Source organism: Caloenas nicobarica, chromosome 4, assembly GCF_036013445.1.
Source record: "Caloenas nicobarica isolate bCalNic1 chromosome 4, bCalNic1.hap1, whole genome shotgun sequence".
Lineage (NCBI taxonomy): Eukaryota > Metazoa > Chordata > Aves > Columbiformes > Columbidae > Caloenas > Caloenas nicobarica.
The window spans coordinates 25,857,241-25,877,243 of NC_088248.1; the positions used below are offsets into that span (position 1 = coordinate 25,857,241).

Below are 20,003 nucleotides of genomic sequence, written 5' to 3' on the forward strand. Positions count from 1 at the left end.
GAGTCATTGGGGTTGTGCGCCTCATAACAGGAATAATAAAGAATTAGACTTCTAAGTTCAGGTGAGTAACTGCAAGCTGCACTCACGTGAAGCACATGTTTGTATCGTTGCTGATCAGGCACTTGAATCCCTTTCCTTAGCAATTTGATGTGACAAGCTCTGCTTTTGCTGCAGATGTAGAAGTTTCCCTTTAGGAGATGCATCAGGCCTAGACATATAGCTAGCTGGGTGTATAAACTTACATCAGGATAGTAATCTACGTTGGGTACCAAGTGCTGGATCAGAGCTTCCAGAGACCCCGACAGGAGGTTATTGTCATGGTAATAGAGCCCTCCACAGTCATCCTCTTTTGTCTGATATAGGTTCCTGTTGTAGCCACTGCTGTCAAACATAGCTGCAAAGGGAGGTGTCTGGGGCATCCTTTCCTGAGGAGACACACAAAAGAGAGATGGCATAATTATAGAAGGTGCAATGTAAAAGGCTTTAAGAAACCCCAAATACTGTTAATTTCTCTTAGAATTGCTTGTCTTCTGGGTGAAAGTGGAGGAAAGCACATAGGTTAATTTTACAGAATAAAAATGAATAGCTCATTCTGAAGTTAAAAGAAGAGGCTCCTTATTTTGCTTAAATTTTCCATATATCATGATTTGAGCTCATTGTGAGATGGATATTCAAAATATCCTCTCCACTCCTCACATTACCAGTAGTTAAGTATCTATATTCTAGGAACTTGGAATAAATCAACTTGGATGGCTTGCACACCGCAGCAAAGACTGTATTATCTTCCAGCCCATGGAGATTTCTTTGAAAAGGTCCAACATGGGCTCTCATCACTGCCTGTCCGTCACAATTGCCAGGTGCTTCTTTTGTATCTTGCTGTTTCTTCACTAAATGACAGGTAAGAGGTCCAGGTTAAGAGTTAGGAGAAGTGTATGAGAATCCTGACAGGTTTGGGGAACTCAAACTTTCTGTAAAGCTGACACAGCCCCAGCCAGTGCAGAGGGAGAGAAGGCGAAGCCCTGAAGAGGTTACGTGTGAGGACAGTCTCCTTGCGCGACACGACATCCATGTAACTGCAATCAAAACCTCCCATTTCCCAACTCCACCCTGGCAAACGAGCACTAGGTTTTTCCAATAACACTGTGACAGGTGTGATGCAGGCTAAAGCCTGACACTTGAGTGCATCTGTCTCCACCTACGCTCTCTGAGCAGCTCCACAGAAATTTGGAAAAAACACTCCTGAGTATTGTTGCTTACTAATGTTGTCCAAGTTCACCAATGATGCGAGCAGAGTTGGAGAGCTGTTAAACCCTCTCTCCAAATTCTGTGACAATGAGAAAAATCCCAACCCCGTGTTTTCCAGCTTCAGATTTTCTCAATCTTTAAGGAAAAATAAAGCCTTTACTCCTCAGTCCGCATCTCAGTGCCTGTGGAATAAAAGTGTCTTATTGAGGAACAGATCAGTCAGTGCTGCAGGCTGTTCAATCATCCAGAGTAGTGGGTGGGCGGCAAAGAGGCTATGACCACCCAAGAGCTCTTTTGGTGACGCAGTATGTGAAAACGCCAAAAGATAAAATCTCTCTGTTACTTGAGACTTGAGTTTTATCCTCCTTCCCTCACCTCCCCACTTCCTTGCCTTCTGGGAGTAGCAGGCCTTGTCAGTTTAAGGAACCTGGGGTTTATAACTTTGATTGCAAGCTACCTTTGTGCCCAGTTTTAACTACAAATACATGCTGGTTTTGACTCTACCACAGCAGTTACTGGGCAGTGAGAGCTAATGGGCCATCTGCAACTAGGGAGCAGACAGATCAAATGCAAAAAGGTATGGTGTGCTGCTTCCAAATCTCCCCACAACTGAGAGGTAAGGGAGATCAAATAGAGAATATCCACAGGCTGCCATGCTTGTGTGTTGACAGAGTGTTGTGTGCGCCTGGGAAAAGCACTAATGTCTCTGAGCCATCATTGTAAGTGCAGATGCTGTTGCTTTTCATTCCATTGTATCAAATCCTATTTGGGGAAAGGCTCTTTTAAAGCCACAGACCTCAGTGAACACCAGCCTGTGAAGGCACCCCATTTTGAGAGCAACCAGCGATGTGACAGCCTGGAGATAAGTAGCACGCTGCCATCTGTGTGCACCACTGCTCACAAGAAAGCACTTTTCAGAGTGAGCTCAGCAGAGATGAGAAGCTATTAAGTTATTAACTAGATTCCTGGGGACCCGAGGCACCGCACAGAGAGACACAGGCTCGCTGCTGCCGGCAGTGTGTCTGGACAATGGAGGCATTCAAATCAGCACAAGACCAAGGGATTCAGTAAGTAAACGGTAAGAGAAAGCCAAACTTGGTTGCAAAGACAGAGAGGGATGGTGAAGAAAGCCTCCTGGCCTACATGACCTGCGCTAATCCCGCCTATGTGACATGCCAAAAGATATCTGCATCAAAATGGGAAAGAGTGAGGAGTCTCCATGCCTGAAAAGTAACATTAGTCACTCTGTGCAGCTGTTCAGCCAGCAATTCAATTCCATCCAGCCCAATGAATTGGCAGAAGCATAAAGTAAATATGCGTGCTGCAGCATAAGAGCACCAAGTGCAGGCCTGAACAAAACAAGGTTCCCATTCAAGAGGGTTCAAATCACCAGGCAGGTGAGGAGCAGCCCAACCCTGGTCTCACTCTGCAATGACAAAACATTTTGATGCATAAAGACTCTTGGTCTTTCACACTCTTTGCGAGGCTAGCAAAGCTTAAGAAATAAAATATTACCAAGGAGCTGATGAGAACCTTCTGCAGTATTTCCTAGATTTTCATACTGTGTAAAGCTCACCATATTTTAATCACAAACCACAGAGTCGAACAAATCCAAAATATTCTGCAGTCCACTGGCACTGAAAGATGTCTTGTTTGCACCAGAATTCAGAAATCTTTTCAGCTACTGTAGCAAAGTTTATTCAGCTGAAATGCAAGTGGTAGTGGACAGTTTGTAAACACCAAATATTTGTAGCCCTGTGGCTCCAAGGCAATACTCTGCAGGGAAAGCGAGAAAGGTTAGTTTGTGTCTGCAAAACCTGACATCAATGTTGGCAATACAAAAATCCACAGAAAGCAGTTGGTCTCAGTCCAGATCTCTTATTAACCAAAACAACACAATTTAGGGTGAGACTGGAATCTGCAGAGGTTTTAGCCAGCCTAGCCAGCAATTACTTGTGATTTCATACAACCCTCACTACCTAAAGCAGTCAGGCAGTATCCCATTTCATCGGCGATACAGCGTTCGGGGAAAAACCTCTGCTCCTACCATACCACTAACTTCTAGCATGACAGAAACAGAAACAGGTATGAATCACACAAGGGTTTTTCTCCAACTTACCTTATACATCCACGCTATATACTACTGCCCATTAAAAATACAAGGTTTTTTAGAAGGTCAGCAGACAGTGCTTAAATTCGAATAACTAACTCCCAAAGGGAATGAGACCTTTTTGAAGATTGCAGTCCCCTAACTCTTAGAACAACAATTACTTCCAGGATCACGTGGATCTTTCATCAGACAAAACTAAATTTGAGATGCACAGAGCCTCCTAGTGCCTCCTCAAGAGGAAGGAAAAAAGTCATCAGGATATTAAAACTGATTCAGAACAAGAAAAGAAAATTCAAAAAAGCCTGGCCCCGAATTGGCTCACTCATTTGCTGTCTATTTCTGGAAACTACTTGATAAAGACGGTTCTGTTCTGCTTCAATGAAACATCAAGTTGTAGTAGGTAAGAGATGTTCTCTATGTGCCACATTCGGACACGGAGGATTTTGTTTGTAAGTGAACAAGACACAGGACATGTTCTCCATGTGATGAAAAGGGATGATATCAAAGTGCAACAGAGGTAAATATAGCATGGCCAACAGGATGATTCATACAACACGTGTTTTTCCAGTGGGGCTCCTTTATTACCTTGACTCTTCTGTTGCATTTTATACGGAGGTGGAGACACAAAGCAGCATGCTTAGTTCTAATTAGCTCAGGGGCTAAATACATAACACCAAAGCCTGCCTTCGGAATAACTTGAGTGGAATTGAAATCTGGTCACATGGCAGAATCTGGTCCACAAAGCCTTGGCATATGGAGCAGAGGCATCTTGGGACATAAAAATATTGATAAACCACAGCACTACAACATCTGACAAGCACAAATTAGGGAAAAAGACAGGAAAGATGATTCTAGTGAGTAACATCCTGAGAGGTAAAACTGGAACTTTTTAACTGGACTTTGGAAACATTTGGCTATCGTTAACATAGAAAACATTTTCCTCTTTTCTTTAAGAAGGAAAAGAGAGGGGTTTTTTTTGGTTAGAGATTCAACTTGAAGGAAAGAGCAATGAAATAATTCCTGGCTCCACCAGTGATGTTCTCCTATGACAGAGAGAAGTCGGTAACTCTCTGCATTGTGGAAAGAGGAATAAAACTTTTTTTTTCTGCATTTAGCATCACTATGGAAAATGTAAGATCTTAGGCATTAGGGTCCAAATTCTGACTTTGAGTAGCCTCTGACAAGAAAGAAGTCTCAACTTTCCCAGTAACAGTTGTGTAAATAGAAAGACAGAGACAAAGATGATGTGCCCAAAATGCCACCTGCCACTCCTGCAGGAGCTCCAGTTTGGCAAAACTAAAGGAATCAGAAATAGCTTCCAGGCTGCAAAGTGCTTTTCCAAACAGCTATGTTCAGCAACAGAAAAAAAAAAAATTGTTTTTACTCACAACAGTGAAAGGTTGTGCTGGTTTGTTTTCATTTACATTAAAGAGCTCAGTCTGCAGGTCAGGTGTATAAAACAAAACCAACAATATGGACAGCTCATGTCCTTTATAGAAGCACCCACTGAAGGGTTCAGTAGTAGCCATGGAAGTTGTCTTTAAAGCCACTACAAAACATTTTCAGCTCCTCTGTTATGTACTTGCATTTCCCACATTACAACAAGGGAGCTCCCTCAATGGTGACTGAACTTCTTATGAGGCGCACCTCCTCATATAAGATGCAAACCTCAACTGTGCAATTAGATCCCCTCAGAGCTGTACTACCCTACAGTCAGAAAACTCACATCACTTTTAGCAGGTGATTACCATCCCCCATTGTTCTTAAGGAAGCCATTAAAAAAAAAATCGAGGTATGGCAAAACAAAAAACTGCTGAGGAAAGGATTATGAATCGTAACAGCTTGCACCAAGCCGGGAAAGTCTGAGCAAGTCAGAATGAGCCTCGGCTTTAACATACAGAAAGGAAGTAACCCAGCAACATCCAGCTTTATCTTAAGTGTTTCTGAAAAGTATGGAGCATTTTAGACAATGATCCAGGCTACCCAGAACAAAAGCATACCAGACACAAAGGCCAACCATTGCGTTCCGTACAGCTGGGTGTGTTTGCTTTGCTTACGAAGCATTTGGTTTTCTGCACTGAAAGGTAAAGTGCAATTCTACAGCTCAAGCTATTGAGAATGTAAGAAATATGAAAAACTCCTAGATGGCTGTTTCATATGCTTTACTTGCAGAAACTAAGATCACAGAACAGTCCCAGATTAAGTTGCCTTGCTTCCGTTCTTCCATGATACGTCTTCAATCTGTCGTATAATTCTGGCAGTGTGAACTCACCACCAACTTTAACTTACAGTTCCTTCCTAAAAATAGTTACAACTGTATCTTGTAAGAGACAGTGTACAGAATGGTATTTCATACTCACATAGGAGATGGAAAGAGGAGTGACAAGGGCTTTTCCCTGGCTGAAATAAAGAACAAGGTTAAGAGCAACTCAGAAGGAATCCACCAGAGAGTAACAGGAGGACTAAAACTATCCATAGGTGATATTGCTGGACAGTGACATAACAGCAGAAATACATCTTGCACACAGCAGAGACAAGGAATCGCAGTCTCTAGTAGGGCAATCAAAGACAGGCGTAACAAACCTGACTGAGCCTTGAGACACTTAATTTTCACTGAAACAGCAGAGGATAAACAATTCTGTGAAGTTCTCAAAAAATAACCCAAGCAACAATGGGCTTCAAAGGAAAAAGAAAAACCCCAGCAGTAAGCAAAGAGCAGACCAGGAACTGAATTTTAAAGAAAGGCTTTTTCCTCCTGATTGTGCAAAGGAACTCTTTCTTGGATCTATTAATAGATCCAGCTGATGATGTGGGAAGGTCAGATGCAGCACTGCTGACTGATCACTCACATATGAGAACTTTGGCACATTAATTAAGCAGATCCTGAATCACTCGAAACTAAAGCCCTTGGATACTGAACTGCAAAAGCGTGATGGAAATGAATGCATTTGCACATATGCTTGGGAGCGTTAGGAAAAGTGCAGGGGGCTTAACAATGCCTTGAATTTCTCCAAATCTGCAAGGATGGAAAAAAGGAAAGAAAACAAACAAGTTCCTTTTGATGCTGATGTGCTGTAAATCTGTGTCACCTGCTTAAGCCCCAAGAGCCAACCCCCCTGCTACCTCTTCCCGTAGTGGGAAGAGCAACGTGAGTCTAGTGATGCTGAGGGTGGCCGTGCCACGGCAGCGCTGCAGAGCCAGACAAGCACAGGCAGGTTGACTACAGAGTGGTAAAAACAGCAAGAAAATGACCCAGGCCAAGGGAGAGGACAGGACATATATTCTTCCCAACCAAAACACATGAAGCAAATTGTATTTCTGGACACACAAAACCAGCAGCCTTGAAACACAAAACATGAAAAGACGACCATATGTACAACATATCAGCTTTCTTAACAAGCTTGCATCTTAGAAATCTCAGCTGCATTGTGATCATTGTATCTGTAGGCTAAAACTGAGAAGGCCACAATTATTAAAAGGGACACCATATGAAGTGTGCTCCCTCACTGACTGATTGATCTTTTAAAGTTCATTTGCAAGTTATTTTTTAACTTATGGACAATTTCTTCATCTCTATAATGTCCCTTGAATATTTTAATTAATTTTTTTGCCCAAAATAAGACTGTTCTCCCATAAGTGTTTTTTACCTTGTAGATCTCATTAGTAATCCCACATTGGAGTTTAAAACATGAGCCATATAGGGCAAGTATTTATTATCAGTGAAATGATGGATTAGCACAGCAGTAATTATATGTCACAAGCCAACAGAGATTCCAAAAAAGTTCAGCCCATTGCACGCTCCGTAGTGACTGCTGTAAAGCTCAAGTGATTTACAGAATGAATGAAATTGAAAAGGATGCTGTCGTGGTTTAACCCGAGCTAGCAATACAACCATGATAGCGGCTCACTCCCTCCCTCCCCCAACCCCCCAATAGGGGAGAGAATCAAAAGGGAAGGGAGAAACCTGGATTGAGATAAACACAGTTTAATAAAATAACAAAATACTAATACACTACTAGTAAATATATATATAAAATAGAAATAAAAGATACTCAAGGCAATTCCTCACAAACACACTGAGCAGCCAGTCCCAGGAAACGGCACCCGGTCCCACAGTCGATCCCAGAGAGAGAAAAGGCAGGAAAAAAGGCAGAAAGGCTCAGAGTCCTCTGCAAAATGGCAAAAAGCCGGACTAAACGTCCCGCACCAAAACCACCCCCAGCTGCACCCCAGAGAGCGAGCGAGATAGCGGAAGAGCCAACCCTCCTTATATCTCGAGCATGACGCTAATGGGATGGAATACTCTCATTGATCAGTCTGGATGTCCGTCAAACTCTGCCCCATCCATACCCCCCTTCCTTGGTACCTCACACGCGTGGGCAGAGCGCTCAGAATGCCGTTGGCTCTCAGACCAGAGCAATTAAAAACATTAGCTCTGTGCTTGGGTTTCATCTGCTTGTTCTCAAAATAAGTCCAAATAATGAGCGTGCTAGCTATGAAAAAGAAAGGTTTCTAACTGCATGAAGAAAATTAACCCATCTTTAGTCAAACCAGCACAGATGCACCAGGGCCTTGGACCAGCCAAAGCATGCAACAAAATAACAACTGTCTTAAGCAACAGAGAATGCATGAAGCTACCCTTTCCTGCCGAAATTTAAGAGCAGACACCTGGACTGAGAGCAAAGAGTTTAACAACCAATACTGGGATCATATTAAGGGTTAACTTCTCCATCCCCCAGATCTATTTCCTTTAGAAAAATTCTTAAATGGACTGTCCTCCAAGCACTTTGTTTAACACCAAACCAATGCACAAGCTGAGTAATGATCTCCTCAGTCCTAAGTGATAAATTTCATTCGAAATCAAATACCATCAGGAAAGACAAACAGCAGACCAGCTAGCCAGCATGAAGGGTTAAGAAATCAGCTGGAACTGCTCATGGCAAAATTCAGAGCTTTGAAGTAAGAGTACAAGTATATTAAATGCAAAGAAAACATGCATGCTACTAAAGCCTTCTGCTTTTTCCACTTACTGAAGCAGGGTGGGGCTTTTAGAAGCACACAGCATCCCCCTAATGGCAACCGGTGAAGTACAGAAGAGTTTTGCCATTTTTTCTATTGGGAACAGAAAGCTCTGAAATATAATGGTCATAAAAGACTGAAATCCTACCTCTCTATCCAGCCACCCGCAGACTGGCTCCGTCAGGGCTCCCATCCACCACCAAGGTGCAAAGCTCTACAGACCCAAGCAGGTTCCCATCCCAGCCTCCTGTGTCGCTGAGCAGAAAGCTGAGCTGCTGCTCGTCAATCAGCTAATTAATTGCTGCAGTTTGCAGGCGGGAGTTTTAAGGCAAGCGAACAGTAGTGATGATTTACTTCCAAACATCACACTGTAAAGCAAGTGATTCAGCAGCTGACTCACAGTGGCTAAGCTATCCAGGAACGGGGCGTGGGGTGGGGTGGACAGCGGGGACCTGCGATGTCACACATGCTATGCCATCCCCAGTAGTGAATCAGAGCCTTGACACTCTATCATTACGTAGCACGCTTTGTGCCTCCTGCATGCTTCAAACTGAAAAAAAACAGAAAATTGATGTCGTCAATAGAGATGGGTGTAGTTTCCCCTACACTATCATCGGAAAAGTATTACTGATTTCAACACGGTATTAGACTCCTACTAACCTTGGGGAATGTGATCCATTTTTTTGTACCAGGAATGTCAGCTTCTGTAAACCTAACCCACCTCAGGTGACTGGGGCTAAAAGACAAACATTTTCTATCTGCACCATCAGTATCTAACCATGGGTCCGAGCTAGTTCACAGTGATAACCAGCTTCATCAAGAACTTTTCGCACATGCATCCACAGCCAACAGAAAAAGCATCATTTCGGTGCTTAGACCTGGTGGCTGGGAGCTTCTTCTGACTCTGCTACAAGCTACTTATGTGGCTTTAGTCAAGTCACTCATTTTCTCATTACTGCATTCCTCTCCTCGAAAGTACAAAGAGGGACTAGTGTGGGGTTATTTCCTTTCATTAAGTTCCAAGATATTTTTTCAAAAGGGGTACAGAAGGTGGACCATGCTATATTAATGCCAGAAGCACAGTACTAGCCTTAAGCATGAAGCTCTCTTGACATGGTTCCTTCTTCAACCTCATCAAAGCCAGACACCTTCCAAATCCAAAAGCTGTTGCTCTTTGCAGACATTCATGCTTGGTCTTTTGGTGAAAACTACAATACGCTGCAGAAGAAAGCAACATTTCCTTTTACAATCATAACAGACAGCCGAGGTATAATTTTCGACAGCAAGCTGTAATAGTGCTAAATAACAGTACTTAATTTCATTTAACTGGTTCTACCTAAAACCTCATCATCAAGCGTCTTTTTTCCATTTAGATGACGAAGGAAAAATGCTGGTTTAAGGCAAACAGTTCACATAATCTCTGTTTTTCCATTTACCAAGACCTTATGTTTCCATGAGCAGTACAGAGAATTACGGGCACATATGTACAGCAGGTTGAAAGCAGTATATCCAGAGTTTTTGTAGCAGAAACACTTCAGTTAAAAACACAACAAAACAATACACCTTCCAATGCTTAGGGTGAAGATGAAAAGGATAGTCCCATTTTGGCAGTTAAGCACACAAATACAGCTCTGTATCTGGATTAGTGGTACTTGCCTGTCATCCATTTATACCTGGGCTGAATATCAGTCAGTGTTTTCCAGACCAGAGCTGGGTCTGAGGTATGAGGGACTTGTAAAATGGTTGGCTCCCATCAGTCTGACTGGCTCATTGGGAAATCAAGGAGAAGAACAGTCTAGCCAAACTGACTAAAAAAGAGTTTTTTCCCTAGTCTAGGCAGGGCCACAGCAGAAATCTCCTTCACTCACATGCTGCATTAGCTGGTTTGTGTCAGCCTTTAAGACCCGGCAGCAGTTCCTGTGCTTGACTGAAGGTCTCTGCAATTGTTGGTCAAAGCCTCCTTGCCTTGGAACAATTACACCTATTAACACACAGCGGGTATCGTATTGAGCAAACTCACACCAGCTTGGGTTGTGAAAGGATCATCATAAACATGGGCTAATACTGTCTGAATCTCTGCAGGATGTTTAAGGGAAGATCAAGTCGCAGCCCTGATGGACAGGTACTGTCAGGTCAGCATGCTGCTTTCATGCAGAAAGCACCTGGCCTTGTATCAATGAGAGCTATTATCTCCCAAAGTATCCCACTCCCCAGTCTGACTCAAGCATATTTAACCTCTTACTGCTGATGTATCTGGACGTCTCTTTGTGCTGGCCGATACAGACTCACAGCTGCTTCTCTCTAATGGCGTGTGACCTGGTATTTCTGGCCCTATTTCCAGATGTGACAAAATGCTGGCAGAGTTACCTGACCCCACGGGAGGGGCAGGTGACCTGGGGAACATTTTACTTTGGGGAGAACAAATTAAAACTAAAATAGTCAGAATACATGGGTCTGAGTCACACTTTGCTACTCCAGAGCCGCCTAGGAAGACTGAGCTGTATTGTTTCCATGAGCCTGCTCGTTTTCTAATTAAAAATACAGGCATGCTAAATACCATCTGTTCACATTCCTCACTGTAGTTAATTAGTTTTTTTTTTTTAATACTACTTCTCATAGCAGCTATAACAGTTGAGAAATTAGCAATAGCTTTCAGCTAGAGGTAGTCTTCGCCTCCTGTTTGTAAATTATGTATTGTCCCTGCTGTGGCTGCAAAACGCACTCTGGAACTTTTGTTTGCAAGCTCATTATCTAGCAAAGCATTTATTACATGATGTGGCTCCGTCCCACAAACCCATGCCAAGCAAAGGGCACTTGTCAGTGCTTGCAGAGTACACCTGTATACCTACTAATATTTGAGAAAAAGACTTAAGTAGAAGCAGTCACAAATTCTGCCCCCTTCATAGAAACACAGACATTCTATTCCAGCCGACAGCTTCTTCCTGTACTGCCCAACAGCAGAAGAGTACTCAAATGACTGAAGAAAAGGAAGACACGTTGATGCAAAGGCAAAATTAGCTTGTAGTTTAGAAACGCTGCATGAAGATACAAGGAAATAAATAGTTCGCACCATCTCTATCTCTAGAAGTCGAGGGCTTTCTTCTAAGACTATGCTTTAAATTAAATCTTCTATGACCGCTACCCTGCTCAACACTGGAGCTTTGACACTAATCTCTCCAAATGCATGAGAAGTATCACAGTTAATGGAAGGAGCTCTACAAACTGAGCAGGGACACAGTTGCAAAGAATTACACATCCACGCCAAGGATGTGCAAGAGTGAAGTGAGCACCACAAACTCACCTTTTCCAAGTCATTTGACTGAGCACTCACCATGTTTTCTAAATGTAATGACGCTTCAGCTAAAATTAGTAACAGCTGATTGCAACCTTGTGTAGGACGAAAAGTTTCTAAACCCTCTGATTTAGATAGGAAATCTTTGAAGTGTGAAACATCCAATGCTTTTTACACTTTCTCTTTTTCCAGAGGACACCTAGAGCTTAATATCAAGAAAAGCTTGCAGCCATAACGCATCCCTGTTTGTCAGGAGTGTTCAGCATCTTTGGCACCAAATATCACTTAACCTTTTTACAGATGATCGCTTCAAAGGCACTTCAGAATACTAGTTCTGTAAAGTTTTAATCATTTAGCTTTGTAGCACTTTTCCGAGGTTAACACCAATGCCCAAGTAGTCATGTTGTCCAAGGCAGCCAAGAAAGATCACACTCACACAATTTTGTCAGCTATAGTAGGTGTCATAACACCAACACTGACAATGATGTATTCACCCAAAGGAAAATCTCACTTCTTAACTAATCCAAGTTACAAAAATAAACGTCTGTGTTTTCAGCTTTTTCAGTTCACGTTCCTCCACTGATGGGGCTCCAGTGTTGAAACTGTGCCTGTCACTTCCGACAGGTGTGACAGCAGCTCACTCTGCAGACCATGAACGGGTATGGTGACTCACTGCACTCCCCAACGACTGTTTAGGCAACTCATACAACTGAAGCACAGCTAACAACACCCTGTTATGTCCCCAAAAACCTCAGCAGAAAGAAACTACGAAGAATGTGAACCAAAGGGGATTCATTGTACCATAAAAAACCAAGTATTTTACTCAGTGTGTGCCACCACTGCGATCTTAACCTCTGATAAAGTAATACTTCCATATCTCTTTTACAAAGAATTAACAAAACCTACAGTGGCTTGTTTCAGTCCTCCCATTCAAGAGTGATATCGGCATTGCTAATCCAAAATTAGAGCTGGGGCTTACCTATTAGGTCTCTCCAGCATGGCTCACCCATTAGCTACTTGTCTTGAGCATACTTAGCATTGATTTTCTGCTGATTACCAGCTTCTCTCCAAGACTTGGAGAGCCATAGGATAAGCCTGAGGGACCCATCCCTCAAATGCTGTTAGCTGCTTTCAAAATCAAGAGACAGACTAGAGACCCAGTCCTGCCTGCCCAGGTCCCCACTTCCCACAGATGTCACATTATCTCAGCCCGCCGTGACTATAATCTGACTGAAAGAAACCCCCTCAATACTTCTAGTTTAGACTGATAGATACCCGTCTGTCTGGGGTACATTCTTCCTCTTTGAGAGGAATCGTGCCTCCTCTGCTCTATTCAGGGAAACTCCACCGAAAGAGTTTTCCTCATCCCTCACTGCTATATTTAGCTTTACACACAGGAAGACAGGGAGGCATTGATTGTTGCTAAGGCTGCCTTAGTTCGCAGCCTGACATAAACACAACACAGTAGATGTATCCAATGAGCAACACTTTGAACTTGGGTCATTTAACTGCGGTTACTCTCCTTCTGCCCCTGAACTGCTCCCACTTCACTCGGCACAGGGGCCCCAAGTTTTATCACTGTCACAGGCAGCAGATGCCCAGCAAAAGAGAAGCCCATAAAGACACTTGGATGACACCACTCACACCCCTTTTTATGCAGCCCTACAACCACAATCCAAGTAATTAGTGCTTTTTCATTCCTCCCATCCAAAAAAACAGCCATTAGTTAAAACGATATGCTATACGGAAAAAACAGAGAAAGCTTCTCTGAGGATTGTAGCCACAGAAAGATCATGCTATGCAGTTTTAGGACCCTGTTGCATCTTAATACAGGGAAAGAGACAAGAGAAGGACCCAACCACCGCACGATCAAGTGTTTTTTCTGCTGAGTTGAAGTCTCTCTCCCTTCCTCAGTATCCTGATCCCCCCAAAACGAGCAGCTCTGGCTGTGCGGAACTGAGTAGCTCGTAAGGAGATAAACACCAGGAGGAAAGAGACTCTTTTGCCGGGACTAGCAAGAAGACGGATGGATGGACGGACAGACGCACACTCCACCCTGCAGAACCCCCCGGACCGTACCTGGAAGCGGTTGCAGGCGGTCCCGGTCCCAGCCGCTGCTTTACTGCCCACAAGCACACATTGTCCCCGGCACGGCACAGCTCGGCCGGCCCGCACCGCCGTTCCCCGGCCAGCACTCCCCGAGCGGCACGCAGGCAGCGGGCGGCGCCGCTCCCCGGGCCCGCCCCCATCCCGCCCCCATCCCGCCCCCGAGCAGCGGGAAGGGCGGGGGCTGCAGAGCTTACGGGGGGGCTGCTGGGGGGGTCTGGCTAAACCCATTTCGGGTAGCACCAGCGGGCAGATGTCGCGGGCGCTGGAACCGAAGCCTGTGTCGCCGGACCCGGCTGAGGGGACCCCAGAGCGGCCGTTGCCCAGCACCGCGCCCCTGGCAGCAGGCATCAGCAAGTGCTTGGGGCAGGCAAGAACAGGCCCTGTATACACAATGCCTCCTCCAAGCAGTCTCCCAGCTGGTATTTTCACTACAGGGGATTTCCTGAGCCTGGTGCTGTTTGTCTGTTCAGTGACCCTCAGCAGATCTCTATTCCCAGTACCCATCCAGTTCCCCTTGCAGGCCATCCACATCGTTTGAAAAGGACTTGCATGGATCCACAATGACTCCTCAGAGAGCGACCATCCTCCATTTCACTTGAACACAGCTTACTAGCTTTCATCTGATGTCCCCTTGCTCTTGCACAGAATGCCAGAGCAAACACTTTGGTTCTACATGCTCTCCCTTTCTTGCACAGCATTCTCAATCACCACTTTTCCAGGCTGAAAAGCCCTGGTCTACAGAGTCCCTCTAGGCACAGTGTCTAAATCTCTGATGATTCTGTTGCCTTCCACAGACCTTTTGGCAGTACTTTGAAACCTTCTGAGATGACAGAAAGAGAGCTGCACATGTACAGCTTGAGGTGCAGCTGAACCTCAGATTTAGGGAGCAGTACACCAGCTTTTCCTGTTCTCCATCCCCTTAGAGCAGTTCCCAATCTATGCTTAATTTTCTTTTTTGTGACTGTGCACAGAGCAGGAGCCACCCATCAGAACACCCATGATCTTCTAAGTGGCAGCAGCCAGGTCAGAACCCATACTTTACACGTGAAGCTAGCTACATGCATCAGGTCTTACACTAATTGAAGAAAAACTGTCCCCAGCTGTTAAACATTCACAGGACAGGTGCCTCTGTCTACTATTTCTGCACACAAGCATAAAAAGAGCACATAAACCTGGGTTCCTTGAGGCAGGATGATTGTGGAGGCAGTCACGGAATCCTGCCTACCTTCATTTCCATTTCTTTAAATTTAGTCTCTAGAAAAAAATACTTTAAATATTATTTTTAAAATAATTGAGCTGGCAAGGTAATGAATAGTAAAGGGACCCTAGGACAAGTAACTCCCTTCCTGGAACTGAGATTTAAAGGTGCATGTGATCTCACTGTGGATTCTAGAAATTTATTGTAAGTCTTCCACTTCTGGATTCACACAAAAGCCTGCTCTGTCCCTTTGCATAGTGTCACATATAACATGAAGTATAACCAAATGACATTGCAATGTTATTTCTAAAGGAAGATGACACGATCCCAAGTCAGAGGTCACAGCACTTATACACGTATCCCAGTCCTTTTCCCACTTTGGTGACTAAGTCAGAGGACGGTGCTACGTATCTTCCCCAGACTATGCTCTGTGACAGGTTTCCCAATGCAATTAACTTTCTTGATTCCTGTTTACCCCCACAATTCTCTTCATCAGACACCTCTTGTTGCCACACCTACAGGAAAACTAATAGAAAAATATTTAGACTTCATCCAGGTAAAGGGATGCCCCTCTCAGATTCGAGGACAAATGTGTTTTTCCCTCCTCTTCTGTATTTTTGATTAAAGCAGAAATATTTTACTGAAGTAACTGCAGGTACTGACACATTGATTATCCTGGTTGGTTTTGGTGCAAGTTGACTAGAGTGAAGGCAGCCTGTGGGCTCCCTGGCAGAGGGGACAAGCCCAGGGGAGCGATGGGTGGTGCAGCAAATGCGTGATTCAGCAGCGCTGTGCTGCTGCAAGACCGGCAAATGCTACAGCTCAGTGGGCTGCAGTCAAGTGCCATGGTTAAGCAAGCAAGGTAATTTGTCTGCTTTGCTTGGCATTGCTCAGGCCTCATTTGCAGTAGTGCAAGCAGCTGTGAATAACTTGGCGAGAACTGAGACATGAAAAATTGTAAGGAGGTAAGAAGTACAGTTATGAGTCATTTCAAATGCAGAACATGCCCAGTCCGCATTGCTCACATGCTTTATTTTTTCTTCCTGTTTTTGATATGGTAGTGCTCACAATGGCAACACAGATTAAGGGGATTAAGCACAAATAAAAACTAAAAACTAGATGGGGGCCAATTAAACCAATTAGACCAATGCTCACTAAATAAGTTCTGTGCAGGTGATGTTCTCCTAAAATCCAGGCCTGGGTCCCACAGCTGGAACTGCTGGCATGAAACCCAGCATCTAGGCTGGGCTTTAACATGTGACTCTCCATTGTGATAGAAATACAGACTATAGAATGTGGCTGCAAACCAGGCCTCTGCCTTGCCTGGGTATTGGAGTTGTGGAAAATTTAATCCAAAGCTCCATCTCATCTCCACCATCATTATTACTATAAAAACATATTTTTCACCTGAACATGAAAACTGAATTTGTTACTTCAAAACAAACTAGATTTTAGGAGAGATTTTTGTATCTAGTAGATACTGTAAATCTCTGGGCCCATAGATGCAAATAAATTACAGTTCAAGCTAATTGTAACCAGGCTCCTGGGCTTTCAGACTCACTCCAGGAAAGGCAGGTTAAACCAGCAATGCCAATACCAGCTGCTGAAGAAGCAGAAGTTTAACTCCCAAAACTTCAATACTTACATGGAATGAAAATCTGTTTATAAAACAGATTTCTGTTTAGTTTTTTGGTGACTACTATCTGTGCCAATAAGCTTCAAATCAACATATTCATACTATCCAATGTTTCTCCAAGACATAAGAATTATAAGTTAAAAAGAATGGTGGGGGAAAAAAAGCATATTTAATGGCATCAGATGACTTCAGGAAATGACGCTTTAAAAAAAAAATCACCAAGCCTAGGAGTACTAAGTGTTGTTAACTCTGTGCAACTTCTGTTCTGGACCAACTTTCATTGTGTGGTTGAAAAAAAATCTATCTGCTGATAAAGCAATGTACTCTCTGCCTCCCTGTTTCAAATTTTCAACTGTTTTTGTCTTACCCGTGAAGAAATTGGGTGACACTAAAGAAAAGTCTATAGATACAGTAAAAAAATTCTTAATTTCAGTTCAAAAGAAAATCACCTGCAACTCTACACAAGAAAACAACTTAGTTCTGATGTCGCTGCAAAACCAGAGTAAGCTTTAGACTCTAGCTTGGCAGGGCCGGTAATATCACTAGCCTTCTCCTCTCCTTCTACTTCTAATAGCAAACCCCTCAGCTTTTGTCCTTCCAGTTCCCTAACCATTCATACTCCCTGTTTGCCTCACTATGCTGTGGGCAATTCTAGCACTAAGAATACACATCTAGCATGTAGGACCTCAGGACTTTTCACTCAATATAAGCCCATTTCACACTTTTACTACTGCTGGTCGTCTTTGTTTTAATATAGATCTTCCTACGTCGGAAAGTAATTACAGATCCTAAGCCATTCATGAGGAATAACCTAGTAATTTACATTTCAGGTGAGTATATGTAGAGAGCTGAAGCTTCATTTTCATTAATTACTATACATCTGCATTTTGGGTTTATCCTGATCCCATTCAGTATTGCTTATGCGATGTTCCACAGCCAAATACTCATTATTTCCAAGTGATAAACCAGAAGCCACTTTCCTCAGTTCACCCAGTAATTTTTTACTGGTTAGATCATGCAAGCACAGTCTGTAAAACAGTTAAATGATATTAAATTTTAAGCATAAAGAGAGAACATTCTCTCTTGTTTCAGCACGTAACTGGATAGTTCTCTGTCAGAGCAATACAAAATAATCAGCTAAACTAGCTGCTCTCCACCTCCTGTAACTCCAAATGATCAAAGAAGAATAATTAAGAGAAAACATCTAAGACCCATTCTTTTTTCATTTTAATATTTGCTGCTGTGCAAATACATCAACCCTTACCCTGCAGTTTGTAGCATTTCCTCACAGAAAGACATCAGGTTTCATTTAAGCCCTATGTTTATTCATTTTGAACTTGAACTAGGATCATATTAAAAACAGATTACAAATCATTTAAGAGCTATTAACACTTGCCAAAACTAACCTGCGGTTTTAAATAAGAGGAAAGTCAAAGTAAATGAAAAGTAGCATTTAACTCACTGTGGAGGAGTCATATTACATGAAAAGTGCACAACATATTTGGCATTTCAAAAAGTACTCAGCACAATCCAATATACAGAGAATACTCTTGATACAAATGGATAAAAGGGAAAGATTTAGAGTTTGAAGTCAATTGCCTGAAATTCAAAAGTAAGCACTAGTCTGGCAATATTAGCACACGTTTAAACCTGTGCACAAAACTGCTGAAATCATTGAGACACCTGCACGGGTAGAAGTGTTTGCAGAACCAGATACAAAAACTCTTAATCACATTGGGTTTTCAAAAAATTGCTTGAAATTCAATTCACACTGTAACATTTAGATTAGAGGCATCAGTCTAGCAGAGCATTTAAACCTTGTCTTGGCTTCAGGTTTGAAATTAAGCATATACACTTCAGTGATTTGACCAAAAAGGATGCACAAACGGTCTTAATTGTTCACATGGAGTGGTGTGACAGTGGGACGGTTGTGTGTGAAGATCAAGAGATGTGCAAGCACTCAGGGCACTTGACTAGTAAGCAGATAGTACTTCCTGTAACAATTTTTTTTCTAACAAGACTTTGATTTTAGCTCTTTACAACTTTGTCAGAATTTAAGCAATCGGAGCTGGAAGGGTTGATGACAGGTGCCTACTTCAGGCTAGGGCAAATTTCAGATAAAATTATTTATGCTCTTATGAAAAGGTAGCAGACAAAAAAAAATCTACTGTTTTGCTCATGTTCCTATATTGACTACAGCTTTTTTGTTACTGTTACCTACTGAAGGAAAACATTCTGTGACAAAGCCTTGGACAGGAACTTGAAAACTGAAAGAATATGCTGCTCCCTGTAATTTACCTTTAACATTTCTATGCAAGAACTGCCCAAATTCAGACAAGCTCTTAATTTCTGAAAGCTCTCTGCCCTACAACCACGTGTGAGAATTTATCAGCATAATTCTTACAAACCTTCTCACAACTGACATCATCAATTCCAGGCTTCAGGAGCTGAGCTGGACTTGCACTGAAGTGACCCTCCTTCAGCAGAGCTGAGAAGATGGAGAGAGTCTTCTATATTCTCAGTACCCTCCATGTTAACACCAAGACAGCATGAAAAGGAAGGGAAAAATGGCAAAAATGTGGAAGGATTAAATACTACACACTAGGGAGAAACAAGATGGGATAAGGAAATTGAGTATTGGGATAATGTAGTTAGGGAGGAATCTTACAGAAAAAAATAAATCTGCAGGAGGCATCTTTCAAATGGAGCTGTCTCCAATGGAGCTCAATGCCATTTGCAAAGGAGGTAAGCACTGCCCAGATGAGCAAAGCAAAGTAGAAAAGTATCAAATTCTGTATCATCTGGCAAGCCAGCCAGAGGAACATGCAACTCCCCGTCCACAAACCAGTGCTTCGGAGAGAGTGCTCTGAGGGAAGGACCAAGCCATTCAGTCATTCAACACACCTGAGCTTGACATGGTACTTCTGTCCCTTAAGTAGGTGACAATCAACATGTAAAAATGGAGATCAAATCTTTAAAGCCATTCACCTTTGAGAATGGCAAGGCTAAGTACTTACCTGGCTGGGGAACAGAATGGAAAGACCAGACATCCTTGAAGAGTGTTCTTTTCTCTCCTAAATGACATAGCCTATCTGAAGCATTGCTCCTGTTCTAAGGCACCACACAGTCCTGCTTTCATTCCTGGGAAGCTTCTGTGTGAGGCAGTGAACATGAAATACCACTGGCTTGTAACAATGTCAATCTGAGGAGGACAACCAGCTTCACTCTTTCTTTGCATCTAACTGTGGATTATCTCGACCTTTCCACAAGTCTGGCCAGTGTGAGGTATCTGTAAGCTACCGAGTCAGATAAGCCTGAAATTAGGTTAGAAAAGCATCTTCAAGCTCTCAAGGACAAGCAGCAACTCTTTTATTTAGGACAGTTTATATGCCAC

At 43.0% G+C, this 20,003-nt stretch overlaps 1 protein-coding gene across 5 annotated transcripts in view; it reads right to left on the reverse strand.

Moving 5' to 3' along the window:
- The window catches only part of RASGEF1B (RasGEF domain family member 1B), a 58,954-nt gene that overhangs the window by 17,688 nt on the left and 21,263 nt on the right, over nucleotides 1–20,003 (reverse strand). For 2 of the 5 annotated variants that reach the window (XM_065634268.1, XM_065634272.1), the window contains exons 1-2: nucleotides 13,746–13,918; nucleotides 243–420 (exon numbers count right to left, since the gene is read on the reverse strand). In XM_065634268.1, the coding sequence (XP_065490340.1) occupies nucleotides 243–420; nucleotides 13,746–13,915 (348 nt within the window). In that variant the 5' untranslated portion in view covers nucleotides 13,916–13,918. Of the gene's footprint in view, nucleotides 1–242; nucleotides 426–9,464; nucleotides 9,593–13,745; nucleotides 13,919–20,003 lie in introns of those variants that run through there. The other 3 variants (XM_065634270.1, XM_065634273.1, XM_065634271.1) reach the window with 3 other exon arrangements.